This window comes from Neophocaena asiaeorientalis, unplaced genomic scaffold (genome assembly GCF_003031525.2).
Source record: "Neophocaena asiaeorientalis asiaeorientalis breed wild unplaced genomic scaffold, Neophocaena_asiaeorientalis_V1.1 scaffold345, whole genome shotgun sequence".
NCBI lineage: Eukaryota > Metazoa > Chordata > Mammalia > Artiodactyla > Phocoenidae > Neophocaena > Neophocaena asiaeorientalis.
The window spans coordinates 2671487-2685732 of record NW_020175181.1 but is presented as its reverse complement, the minus strand read 5'-3'; the positions used below and the strand labels follow the sequence as shown (position 1 = coordinate 2685732).

The 14246-nt window shown below is 39.1% G+C and overlaps 1 protein-coding gene across 1 annotated transcript in view; it reads right to left on the bottom strand.

The window, feature by feature from the left end:
- DTNB (dystrobrevin beta) overlaps positions 1-14246 on the bottom strand; it is a 235471-nt gene that overhangs the window by 42223 nt on the left and 179002 nt on the right. Inside the window, exons 11-13 of the mRNA XM_024764484.1 lie at positions 13033-13095; positions 7679-7768; positions 3809-3896 (exon numbers count right to left, since the gene is read on the bottom strand). Of these exons, the coding sequence (XP_024620252.1) occupies positions 3809-3896; positions 7679-7768; positions 13033-13095 (241 nt within the window). The remainder of the gene's footprint in view (positions 1-3808; positions 3897-7678; positions 7769-13032; positions 13096-14246) is intronic.

The following is a 14246-nucleotide window of genomic DNA, read 5'->3' as shown; positions in this document are numbered from 1 at the left end:
GTATTAGATTCTCAAGGAAAAGATTCTGAAGACTAGACAAACCCAAAGGAATAAATTACGTTTTGAGAGAGAAACAAAGCAAAACTCTATTGGCAGCTTTCATAACTCTCTTTCCCTGTGAAGAAGTAAACATAAATTAGTACACATTTCTAAAACTAACACTGTAGAATATTGTCCTGCGAGATCTTGGCCTGCCTGTCCTAATTTCACTCCAGAACAATACTGGACCTAATGGTTTGTGATTCTTATAACCTCTCTAAGAAATTTTTGCCTGCCCCAAGGTCATAAAGATATTTTTCTGTTTTCTTTTAATAGCTTTATGGTTTTAGCTTTTACATTTAAAGTTTATGATATATATCAAATTGGTTTCTATGTATGGTGTGAGGTAGGGGTAGAGGTTCTTTATTTTCATACAAACAGTTGTTCTTTCTTTTCATACAGATAAATAGTTGTTCCAGCAGCATTTGTTAAAAAGATTTTCCTTTCCCAATTGAATTGCTTTTGTGCCTTGTAGAAAGTCACTTGACCTTATATGTGTGCATATATTTTATGGATGATTTGCCTATCCTTTTGCCAATACCATACTTTCCTGATTACTGTGCCTTTAGAGTAAGTCTTTTTTTAAAAAAAATATTTGGCTGCGCCGGGTCTTAGTTGTGGCACGTGGGATCTTTAGTTGTGGCGTGTGGGCTCTTCTAGCAGGCTCTTAGTTACAGTATGTGGGATCTAGTTCCCTGACCAGGGATCAAACCCAGGCCCCTTGCATTGGGAGCGTGGAGTCTTAACTACTGGACCACCAGGGAAGTCCCTAGAGTAAGACTTGATGTCAAGTAGGGTTGAATCCTCCAACTTTGCTCTTTTCCAAAACTGCTTTGGTTTTCTAAATATATTTGAAAATCAGTTGGCATTTTGATTGGTACTGAATTTATAGACCCACTAGGGAAAATGTACCATTTTACTAATACTGAACCTTTTGAATATGGCTATATCTCTCCATTTATTAGGTTTTCTTTAATTTCTCTTAGCAATATTTTATAGTTTTCAGTCTTGAACATCTTTCATTAAATTTATCCATAAGTATTTGATGGTTTTTAATGTTACAGTAAATGTTATTTTTCCTAAATTTAATTCTTAATTGTTCACTGCTAGTAGACAGAAATACAATCAATTTTTATATACTGACTTTGTATGCTGCAACACTGCTATAAAGTCATGTATCTGTTCTAGTAGTGTTCTTATAGGACTTTCCTTAGGACTTCCTATATAGAATCAGGTCATCTGCAAATAATGACAATTTCACATCTTCCTTTACAATATTTATGTCCCTTTTTTCTTGTCATGCTGCACTGACTGGGACCCCCAGGACAATTTTGAATAGAGGTGGTGGAAGTAGACATCTATGACTTGTTTGCAATATTAGGGGGAAATATTCCAAAATTTAACCTTTAAGTGTCTTATAAGCTATAGGGTTTTTGTAGGTGTTCTTTACCAGGTTAAAGGAGTTTCTTCTACTCCTATGGTATTGAGAAGTTTTATCAAAAATGGGCATTGTATTTTGACAAACTTTTTCTGCATCTATTGAAACATTATAATTTTCTTCTTTAAATTGCTAATATGGTGAATTACATAGGCTGATTTTCATGTGTTAAATAAATTTGCATTCCTAGGATAAACCTCACCTGATCATGGAGTATTATCCTTTTTACATATTGCTGGATTCAATTTGCTAATATTTTGTTAAGGATTTTTGCATCTGTGTTCATGATAGAACTTGGCCATCAACTTTCTTCTCTTGTAATGCCCTTGTATTATTTTGGTATCAGGTTATAGTGGCCTGATAAAATGACTTCTTTCTCTATTTTCTGAAAGTTTGTGCCAGATTGTTATTTCTTCCTTAAACATATGATAGTATTCAACAATTAAGCCATCTGAGCTTAGAATTTTTATTTATTTATTTATTCATGTATGGCTGCATTGGGTCTCCGTTGCTGCACACGGGCTTTCTCTACTTGCGGTGAGCGGGGGCTACTCTTCATTGCAGTGCACAGGCTTCTCATCGAGGAGGCTTCTCTTGTTGCAGAGAACGGGCTCTAGGCATGCATGCTTCAGTAGTTGTGGCACACGGGCTCAGTAACTGTGGCTTGCAGGCTTTAGAGTGCAGGCTCAGTAGCTGTGGCACACGGGCGTAGTTGCTCCACGGCATGTGGGATCTTCCCGGACCAGGGCGCGAACCCGTGTCCCCTTCATTGGCAGGTAGATTCTTAACCACTGTGCGACCAGGGAAGTCCCTGAGCTTAGAATTTTTGAAGTTAATTATTAATTCAATTTCTTTAACAGATTTAGGACTATTTAGATTTTCTATTTATTCTATTTCAGTTTTGTTAAATTGTATCTTTCAAGAAATTTGTCTACGTCAGCTAGGTTGTCAAACTTACTGGCAAAAAGTTGTTCATAATATTCTTAACATCCTTATAATGTTTATAGGATCTGTAGTATGTCCCTTATTTCATTCCTGATATTGGTAATTTGCTTTTTTTTCTTCCTTCTTTTTTCTTTAAACTGAAGTATAGTTGATTTATAATATTGTGTTAGTTTCACGTATACAGTATAGTGATTCAGGGTTTTTGCAGATTATATTCCATTACAGGTTATTATGAGATAATAGGTATAATTCCTTGTGCTATATAGTAAAGCTTTGTTGCTTATCTATTTTATGTATAGTAGTTTGTATCTGTTAATCCCATATCCCTAATTTGTCCCTCCCTGCCTCCTTCTCCCCTTTGGTAACCACAAGTTTGTTTTCTATGTCTGTGAGACTGTTTCTGTTTTTGTATATACATTGATTTGTATCATTTTTTAGATTCCACATATAAGTGATATTGTACAGAATTTGTCTTTCTCTGACTTATTTCACTAAGCATAATATTCACTAGGTCCATCCATGTTGATGCAAATGGCAATATATTTTAATTAATTAATTAATTTACTTATTTATTTATGGCTGCATGGGGTCTTTGTTGCTGCGCGTGGGCTTTCCTTTCTCTAGTTGTGGCGAGCAGGGGCTACTCTTCGTTGTGGTGCACAGGCTTCTCATTGCAGAGGCTTCTCTTGTTGCGGAGCACAGGCTCTAGGCGCACGGGCTTCAGTAGTTGTGGCACATGGGCTCGGTGGTCGTGATGCGTGGGCTTAGTCGCTCCACGGCATGTGGAATCTTCCTGAACCACGGATCGAACCTGTGTCCCCTGCATTGGCAGGCAGATTCTTAACCACTGTGCTACCAGGGAAGTCCCACAAATGGCAATATTTCATTCTTTTGTATAGCTGAGTAATATTCCTGTGTGTGTGTGCGCACATGTGTGCGTGCACATCTCTCACATCTTCTTAATCCTATCATCTGTTGATGGGTACTCGGGTTGCTTCCATGGCTTGCTTATTGTAAATAGTGCTGCTATGAACACTGGGGTGCATGTATCTTTTCGAATTAGTGTTTTCATTTTTTCTAGATATACACTCAGGAGTGGAATTGCTGGATCGCATGGTAGTTTTATTTTTAGTTTTTCAACTGAGCCCATGTGCCACAACTACTGAAGCCTGCACGCCTAGAGCCTGTGCTCCACAACAAGAGAAGCCATTGCAATGAGAAGCCCATGCACTGCAATGAAGAGTAGACCCTGCTCGCCACAACTTGAGAAAGCCTGCACGCAGCAATGAAGACCCAAGGCAGCCAATAAATAAATAAATAAATCTATTAAAATAAATAAAGTAATGCAAATTTCTGCTACTCTACTGGAATCCTCTATTTACTCACCATGTTTCCTGCCTCTGCAGCCAGCCGGGCAGCATAGCGAGCTATAAGCCGGTGTTCCTCATCCAGTCGGCTAGGACTGTCCAGGACACTGCCAAGGAGATAAAAATTCAACAGGTATCTATTAAACATTCCCTACTCTTGCTTCTCTCTCAGAAAGAACAGATGGGAGAAACACTTGTGAAAAAGAATGGTAACAAAAGAAATGGAGACCTGAATCATAGGTACTAATGGTCTTCTGAGACAAAGAGGATTTAGAGAAATGACGAGCCCACGCATAACATTTCTCTTCGGCAGTATATCCCTGTTGCTCTCATACCTTCAGAGGGGACACTTCTTTTTGAATGCAAGGGCTGAGAAAAGACAGGGCATCTATAAAGCTTGAGGGAGTGATTTCCCATCAACTGTTTTAAGAAAACCTCGTGACTTTTAGATATAGGTCTTGAATTCAAAAAGCCCGAAAGAAAACTAAAGCATCTTGAAAAGCAGAGGGCTGAGGAAAAGTACCCTTAACACTGGCTGAGCAAAACTGAGGAACCTAAGCTAAGACAGGCTTACAATATGGTAAAGTTGGGGAAGATGCCGTCAAATGTTCCCCTTCAGTGCCTCTTTCTCTTCTTTTACCATGCTTGTTCTACAACTGGAGCCCCATTTTAGAGTGAATTAATTTAGTTCTTTACTCTTAACAAGAGTTCCAGCATTCTAAAAATTTAGAGATCCAGTACAGTGGGACGTCAGAAAGTGCCGCACCTGAATAAAAGAAGGTTCTTGAGCAGGAGGCTAGCTCTGTGTGTATGTGCTGCTCACATGGAACTTCTTGCTGATTATGACTGACATCTTTAATTTAGCATGTGATGTCAACTGCTATTTATTTATATCAGGGCACTCCTAGATTAATCAGGACTGTGGCTATGTAATTCTTCTTTGTTTAAGTCTGACAGATGTTTTAAGGCAACAGTAATAATGATGACTAAGTGATGAGAGATGGCTGTCGTGGTTTGCTTCTACTTTGGCTCTAGGTTCTTGGAGTTCCACAAACCCCTGACTGGAATTTAACAGTATGACAAAATATGAAATATGAAAAAAATTAAAGACATGAGTTCAATATTCATCAAATCTTGTTATAATTACTGAGGGGAATCTGGAAAGGATGGAGTTTAATCAACAGAAACCTGTCTGGACTTTTCATGCATGAAATCAACTGTGTTTTTCCTAGATTTTTTTTTTTTAAGCATCCTATATTTCTATCTCTGTGGCTAACTCTTAAGCTTAACTTGGTCTTTCCCCTAGGATGGATTTTTTTTTTTTTTTTTTTTTTTTGCGGTACGCGGGCCTCTCACTGTTGTGGCCTCTCTCGTTGCGGAGCACAGGCTCCAGACGAGCAGACTCAGCAGCCATGGCTCACGGGCCCAGCCGCTCCGCGGCATGTGGGATCTTCCCAGACCGGGGCATGAACCCATGTCCCCTGCATCGGCAGGCGGAATCTCAACCACTGCGCCACCAGGGAAGCCCTAGGATGGATTTTTTTAAAATGTGCTGCTACTGTCACTGCTTTCTGGCAATGACACTTCTCAACACTATATAATTTTAGGTGTGCAAATGTCAGTCTCTAGCATATATAACCATTTTCTCAAAAGATGATCCTGTAATAAGAACATGCTACCATCAGTTGACTTTAATACTTTAGGGTCAAGACCTCAAGGTCAGGGCTGAACTATAATACTTGTGCCTTAAAGATGCTTGTCTGTAATAAAAGGACTATCTTTATCTTGTAAATAACAACAAAATGAACATTTAACAACACAAGTGGATAACTACTATGGAGGAAACGGCAGCTTAAGAAGTGGGACTTAAAGTGGCTGACCTCTGTTTTCTGGCAAGGGACACAATAGGTTTCTCTGTGCAGAAGAGCTCCTGCTTCTCCACCACATTCCATCTCCCTAGGAAGGTTAATTTTATCTGTCATTCATACCCGAGTGTGTATGACATGATTGCTTTAACTGGCTATGCTTTCAAGCCAGAAACTAGAACTTTATGTTGATGAGAGGTTTTATGGTCAATGAAAACTATGAGGGAAATTAGAAAGGTTCCTTATTCTTTTGCTTGAGCTGATTTTCATTCTCAGAATTAGTTAGCCAGGAAATTTCTGACTTCTTTGAGGGAGTACGAAGCTCAGCTCCTTAGACTATAAATCAAGAAGAGATGCAGTACTCACCCAATCCTCATGCTCTTCCAAGGCTCCTGGCCACCAATTCTTGCTCAGGGAGCCTAATCCCTAAGCCGTAAGACTTGAGGATCTCAGTTAAACTTAGCATAAATCTTCCTGGGCTATCAGGTAGTAGTGTCTGTTTAACATTCTGCTGCTATATTCACCATGGAAATTTTTAATAACTTGGACAATTGCCCTTACTGATAATAAATAAGCTGTCCTGCCAGCGTTAAGAAAACTCTCTTCCTAGAGACCAAGGGGCTGGGATAGAGTGCTCAGAAATCATCTGCTGGATGAGGAGACACTCTGTGATACAATGCACAATTATCAGGCAACCCTCCTACAGAATAAGCCTATTAAACATAGTTGGGAGGTAGGAGAAGCCAACAGTCTAAGGCTTTAGAGCTAGGTAAACGCCTAAAAGTAATAACGCCACTTGGTCATACTGGGAAAACTATGTGAAATGCTATGAAGTATAATACTTAAAACAGTCCTTTTCAAGGATATATATTTTATTTTATTATTATTTTTTTCAAACCCGTGTCCCCTGCACTGGCAGGTGGATTCTTAACCACTGCACCATCAGGGAAGCCCCAAGGATATATATTTTAAAGTTGATTATTAATGTATTTTTCTGTTATCATGGCGAATAAGAGCTTCCCATGAAGCCATGGCATGTTAAGGGCAAAACTAAGATCAAAATTTAAGGTTCCAGCCTCTCTCATGTGTTTAAGTTTATAAAAATTATAGTTTTCTCTCTAAGAATAAGAATCTCAGGTTGTTTGGCACAGAGACTCTGCTGCTATGTAAAGGGGATTATTTAAACTTTACCTGCCATTCTCCTTGCAGAATGGTGGCAGGTGTGGGCATGGACTGGGCAGGTGGCTTTGGGTCTGCCTGAATGTAATGGCACTTTGTTTGGTATTAACTCTTTTAAAGGGTTAACTTTGCTATAGTTAGTGGTTATAGTGGTTATTAAATGTTTTTCCACCATAATCCACTGAGGGATCAGTCATATTCCCATATTAACAGTAGTTTCCAGGGAAAGAGGTATGTGGGCCTATTATAATACATATAATTATTATAATACACAGAGGTATACACAGTTTGGTAAAAGTCTCTCAGGTGACAATAACCCAATACCACTGTTGAAAATCACTGGTTTAAATAATCAACAATGATAGGTTTTGGGGAACAGATGAAGATGCAACATGTCAAGATGTAACAAGGTGATGGTGTCAAAGCCCCCAGATAAGACAAAGTGTGTTGACCAATCCTAAACTTTGAATGTCGACAGAAAGATTTCATTATGTAGGCAAGAATGAACGGTAAGAGTCTGCATCAAATACCTCTGTGAATACACATCTTTGGGACCACACATTTCTGAGCTTTATACACTCTTTAGGTGTAATCTGAAGGAAGGGAACTCCACTTTAAAGAATTTCTGACTATATCTTTAGGTAAGTGCCTAGGTTTGGCAAGGCTCCTTCTCTTTTAGAAGCCAATGCTTTAGCAATTATTTAAACTCCGCCAAACATAGCTGGTAGCTTCTCAAGAAAAACCCCACATGCAGAGCTTTTTCCAGCTGGCAACCCCAGGTTACAGAGCTCTCCCTCCCTTTGATCAGCCCTTGGCCACCCGCCTGCTGCTGCTCTACCACTGACCGTGCACAGTGCTGCAGACGGGCCACAAAGGAGGCTATCAGCGCATGCTCATCGGCCAAGTGACTGGGTATATCCTGGCTATACTGTAACCTAGGAACAACGGAGGCAAAGACAGCAAGCGTGACACAGACACAAGCAAGAAATGAACATGGATTAAAATGGGCAAACGTCAAAGAAAAACAGAAAAGAAAATCATGATAAGAAAAACAATAAAAAACCACAATGCATAATGGAATGTGGTGCTAGACCACAGGGAATACATCACACAAATCCTTTAAACAAAAGCAATCCCTTAGAAGACAGCTTTGGCGGACTGACACTACAGCCCTTGAGAGGGAAAAACCAGGGAGGAGCCACTAAAGCGCCTTGCCCACCAGTTCTGGGCTCTGCGATGGATGCACTTTTTAGGAAATGCCCTCTGGCAGGAAAACTGAGGGAGAGTGGTTCCATTTAATCACTAAGTGGCCCCTTAATGCTTCCATAGCTTTTGTCGACATGTAAGAGTTTTCAGTGTTACCTCATAATACCAGTTAAGCCTTTTTATTTCTATAAGGACACTGCCTTTAACATCATTCTATTTTCTCCCATAAAACTGGTACTTAAACCAAACTTGTTAGGATCATATTTAATTGTAAGACAATGTTGCATATAATCTGAGTGAGGCTCTCTCTTATAGATATATGGAAGGTCCTTAAGAACATGATCTTTTTTTTTTTAACTTTCTACTATAGAAGTATTAAAATATGTGCAAAAATAGAAAGAGTAATCTAATGACTACCCTTCATGTACCCATCAGCACAGTTCAACCAAAATGAACGTTGTCAACTTGTTTAATTTATTCTTCCTTCTCCCAACTTTTTGTGCAGCAGGGGGTGGGTGGCTAGAGTAATCCCAGACAATTTATTATTTCACCTGGGAATACTTGAGCCTGTACATCTATCAGATACAGAAAGAATTTATACAACCTGAACACCATTATCACACCTAAAAAAAAAAAAATCACAAAAATTCTTTAATATCTTAGTCCATCTGAAAATTTCCGCAAATCTTAAAAAAAGTACCCTTTTACAGTTAAAGTCAAGATCTAAACAAGGTCTGCACTCTGCGTTCGGTTGATATGTTTCTTTTATGTCTGTGTTTGATTATATGTTTCTGTTTTTAATCTATAACAGTTCTTCCTTTTCCCTGTTTCTTCCATGTCATCTACTTGTGAATAAAACAGGTTACCTTGTAGCATATCCTACATTTTGGAGGCGTCATTTAATTCGTTTCTCTAGTCCCTGTGGGGTCAGATCTAGATGTTGACTAAAGTTTTTGCTTTTGTTTTGTTATTGAGAAGGGGTTAGAATCCATCATATGTAATATGATGTACTTATAAATCAAACAGGAGGCACATAATGGAATGGAATGTAAATACTGATCAGTGGATTCAGATGTTCTCCATCTGTAATGGAGAGATTCACATCTCTCCGTTACAAAATCCTCCATCAACTTTTCACCTAATAATTTTAGCATTTACTAATAGTTCTTGCCTAAATACATTATTTCATGAGGGGTTGCAAAATGCTGACTTTCCCATTTTATAATCTGTTGTGCATTTATTAATTTCTTCTATTGTTTATTGTGAAATACTGCTCATTCGGGAAAGGTAAAACCAAATGGTTGCTATTTCTTATTATTTAACAACAACAACAGAAAAACAAGTTAGTGCCTTAGGAGGTTTTTTTTTTTGTATAATTATGAACTCATAGATTTTTATGTACCTGATGTGCTTCAATCCATTGCAATCATCTTTTTGGTGTTCAAACTGTCCTAACTGTGGCCAGTGGGAACCCCTGAAGCAGGCTCTGGTGTTCTTCTGACATATCCATTAAAGCTTATTAGCGTCCTTGTTTGTACAATAAGATGCCCCAATCTCATCTTGTATATGCTGCTCCACACTTGGAATCAACCATTCTTCCCAGGATCCCAGGTTCCCTTTACTGAGAAAGAGCGCTCAGAGGCCACAGGCAGGGTACTAGAGTGCTTATGGTCCTTGGGGTGTCACTGCTTCTAGGTCTTTTCAGTGGATAAAGTTAGGAAATTTTTATATTTTAGAGAGAATAAAACTAAGTTCTCTCACCACTTTCAGATGCCATTCCATTTTCTAGCTTGCATTATTTTTATTGAGAACTCATTGGAAAACTTTATCCTTGTTCCCCTGTATGTAACATGTCCTTTTTTCTCTAGCGGCTTTTAGTATTTTCTCTTTATCATTGTGATTTTTTTTGCGATTTGTTTGTGATGTGTCTTTGTGTGTTTTTCTCTGTGTTTATCCTGCTTACTTATAGTTTGTTGAGCATCTTGTATCTGTGGGTTTATAGTTTTCATCAAAGATGTGAAAATTTATTTGGAAATTTGGAAAAAATTATTTCCTTGAATAATTCTTCTCTTCCCCCTCTGTTAGACTGTCTGACATTGTCCCAAAGGTCACTGAGGCTCTGTTCGTTTTTCAGCCATTTTTCTCTCTGTGCTTCATTTTGGATAGTTTGTATTGCTATGTCTTTAAGTTCAGTGAACTTTTATTCTGCAATTTCTAATCTACTGTTAAGTCTATCCATTGAACTTTTCATTTCAGGTATAATCCTTTTCAACTCTACAAGTTCTCTTTTTATTTTAAAAGTTTTGATGGAAGTAGACTATAAGTGCAGAAAGTTCCAATAACATTTAAATTTGGTTCTTTTTTATTTCTCACATTTTCTCCACATTATGTTGATATTTTCTTTTATATTTTTGATACTTATCATGGCTGCTTTAAAGTCCATGTCTGCCAGTTGTATCACGTCTGTTATTTCTGGCTCTGTTTATATTGACTAATTCTCTCCTGGTTACGGTCATACTTTCCTGCTTCTTCCTATGTCTTTTAATTTTTCACTGGATGGTGCAAATCCTGAGTATTATGTTGCTGAACGTCTGGATTTTGTTGCCTTCCTCTAAAGAATCTGGCAGTAATTTAATTTCCTGTGAACAGCTTGATCCTTGTGAGGCCTGTGTTTAAGCTTCATTAGCGCAGAACTCAAGTAACCTTTATTTAGGGCCAATTTCACCCTGCTCCTAAGATGTGGTCTTTCTGGGGTCTTTACTGAATGCCTCAAGTGTTCAATGATCTCTCTCTACTCTGGTTGGTTGGAACTCAAACAACTATGTGAGCTCAGGTAGCTGTTGCACTTTCAAAACTCCAGGAGTTGTTCTTTCCCAGGTAGTTGTTCTTTGCTGATCAGTGGATTCAGAAATCTCATTCTACGCAAATACAGCTTAGTTTTCAGCCAAAGACTCAAGAGATCTGTCTTCAGATTTATTGAGCTCTTTCTCTGCACAATTCCTCCTCTCTGGTGTTTTGCTCAGCAAATTCCGGCCTCCCTAAACTCCAATCTCTACCTTCTTACTCTCAGCAAGACTGCCTTGCTCTGCTTGTATTCTGTACTATAGTTTGGCAAATGTGTTCTAGCAGAAAACATGGGCGATCATAGGGCTCTCTCGTTTGTTTCCCTTTCCTCAGGAATCAGTCCCATGCTACTTACTAATTCCTGAAAACAGTTGTTTCTTATATTCAGACCAGTTTTCTAGTAGTTTATAGTGGGAGAGCTACTCTGTTACCAGTTAGTTCACCATGATCAGGGTGGAAGTTCTCGCTGTAGTAACTTATTTTTATCATACTTTTGTAAAGTATCAATCCGCTTCAAACTAGAAATTGAAACAAAACAAAACTGCGTCTTTATGGCAGATAGATTGAGAAGTAGGCTATATAACCCTGCACACCATTACAAAGGCTTTAGCTTTTACTGTGGTATTAGAAATTACTGGAAGGTTTTGAGCAGAAGTGAGGTATGATATATTTTAATAGGATCGTTGGCTCTAGGAAAGTTAAAGTGCCAGAGAGCAAGGGAAGAAGCAGGCAATTTGAAGGCTACTGGACATTCCAGATGAAAGACAAGAGTTGCTAGGAAATAGGAGTAGCAGTAGAAGTGATAATAAATAGAAAGATCTTGGATAGATTTTGACAGTGATTTTGGATAGATCTGATCTAATAATCTGACAGTTTAGATGGGGGAAGAATCAAGGGTTCTGACCAAGCAACTAGGAGAATGGGATTGCCATTCACTGAGATGGGGAAGATTATGGAAGAAGTACATTTGGTGGCAGAAGATACAGAACTCAGTTTAAAACATGCTAATTATGAAATATGTATTAAATATCCAAAGAAGATACTGATTAGGAGGAAGATATGCGAGGGAAAAAGGGAAAAGCTCAGGGAAAAGTCTGGGCCAGAAAAATAAGTTTGGGAGTTACCTGTATGCAGATGTTACTGAAAGCCATGAGTATGGATGAGATCACCTACAGTGAGTGAACACAGACAGAAAAGAGAAGTGGCCCTTCTAGTATGCTAACATTTACAGGTCAAAGAGGTATGGAAAAACCAGCAAAGGAGGCCGAGAAGGAATAGGAGGAAAACCAGAACACAGTATCTGGAGGCAAGTGCAGAAAGTGTTTCACATAGAAGGGAGTGATCATCTACAACAAATGCCACTGATAGGTCAAGCCAGATAAGTCCTGAGAATTCACCACTGGATTTAGCATGTGGAAGTCACTGGTCTCATTGACAGGAGTGGTTTTGGTAGAGTAATGGGCAGTGAAAATCTGACCAGGGTGTGTTCCAAAGGAAATGGGAGAAGAGAAACTGGAAACATTTACTATGGAGGCAACAGTCCATTAAACTCCATTTTAGTGTTACATGAAGACTGCTATTCAGAACTACTGTTGTTTGCCAGATAATTAGGGATGGAAGCCAAAATGAGAAGCATTAACAATAGCTGCCTATGGTAAATAAGGAATTTACATGTCCATGAATTTTCTGACAGTTTTGTTTGGGGCATGGATGTTATATCATTCTACTCACATTCAAAACTGTACCTGTTTTCCCAGATTCACTTTTTGAATTTAAACTCTTTCCTTTTTTGATTATGCATATATGCATAAAATGTGTTGCAATGTGTACATGCAACACATATACAACGCCCAACTTACAAATAGATTTTGCTTTAGAAATCTGTTTTTCTAAAGCAGAGTCAATAGTTTGGAACCCCATAAAATAATAAAAATTATAATTAATAATAATTAATTATTATTAATAAATAATAATAATTAAAAATAAAAATAAAAAAAAAATAATTGTTCTATTTCTAAGCTGTTAAACATTAATTCAATCCATAAAAGTAGGTGATTTTCATGCCTGAGTATACAACAGTTTGAATAGCACTTCTGATGGAAATTGGACATTTGAGTCAATGTTTGGAGTACCTACTAGGAATCAGTACCGTGCCAGGAGATGAGGACACCACAGCAAGCAAAACCCAGACGTGGCTGCTGCTCTCTTCATGCTAACAGTCAAGTAGAAAAGAGATGATCACAAAAATAAGTAAAATTGCAAATGTAATGAGGGTTACAATGAGAAGGACACTGTTCTCCTATGAGAAGACATAATAGTAGAATTTTACCCAATTAGGGAGATCAGCAAAAGCAAGGATGAGTAGAATGAACCAGACTTAGAAAGAGGAGTGACAATGAAATGAACACGTTTCTCCCCGGGTACCCTAAAGAGCGTTCTTTCCCTCGCAAGGCATCCCCCAACTCTAAACCAATGGTAAAAATGAGCACAGTTGGGGCCAGAGGGTCCTGATGGGACTGGTAGGGTCAAAGGCAGCATTTCTTTTTTTTAAAAAAAATAAATTTATTTATTATTATTTTATTGTTGGCTGTGTTGGGTCTTTGTTGCTGTGTGTGGGCTTCTCATTGCGGTGGCTTCTCTTGTTGCAGAGCATGGGCTCTAGGTGCACGGGCTTCAGTAGTTGTGGCTCGTGGGCTCAGGAGTTGTGGCTCACGGGCTCTAGAGCGCAGGCTCAGTAGTCGTGGTGCACGGGCTTAGTTGCTCCATGGTATGTGGGATCTTCCCGGACCAGGGCTCGAACCCGTGTCCCCTGCATTGGCAGGCGGATTCTCGACCACTGCGCCACCAGGGAAGTCCCAAAGGCAGCATTTCTAAAAGTGTGTTTCCCCAGACTTCTTTCTTCAGAACCCTCAAGCTTTTACTGAATCAAATTAGCTGGGAACGAGGTCTGGGAATCTGCATTTGAAATGAGCTGCCAGTGCTCCAGGTGCACACTGCAGCGTGAGAACTGCTCTCCAAGATGATGGGGGCTTTGGAGCCTAGGTGATAATCTCCAGTGGTAGCAAGAGAGGGCGCATTTGGCCACGGTTAAGAGCACACCTGTGGGGACAGGCAGCAAGGGGAAGGGATCTGAGGTGGGGGAGGTCGGAATGAAGGGTAAGCAGCAGTGGGACAAGGTCAGAGGCAGTACAAGCATGCGAGAGGCAGTGTGCAGCCCTGGTAGCGGAATTATTTACTAAGTAGGAGGCAGCAGAGCATAGCAACTGAGAGCACAGGCTTCGGAGTCAGGCAGTCTTGGGTTTAATCCAAACTCTGATACTTATTAGCTGTGTGAGTTTGAACATTAACTTCTCTATGTCTTAG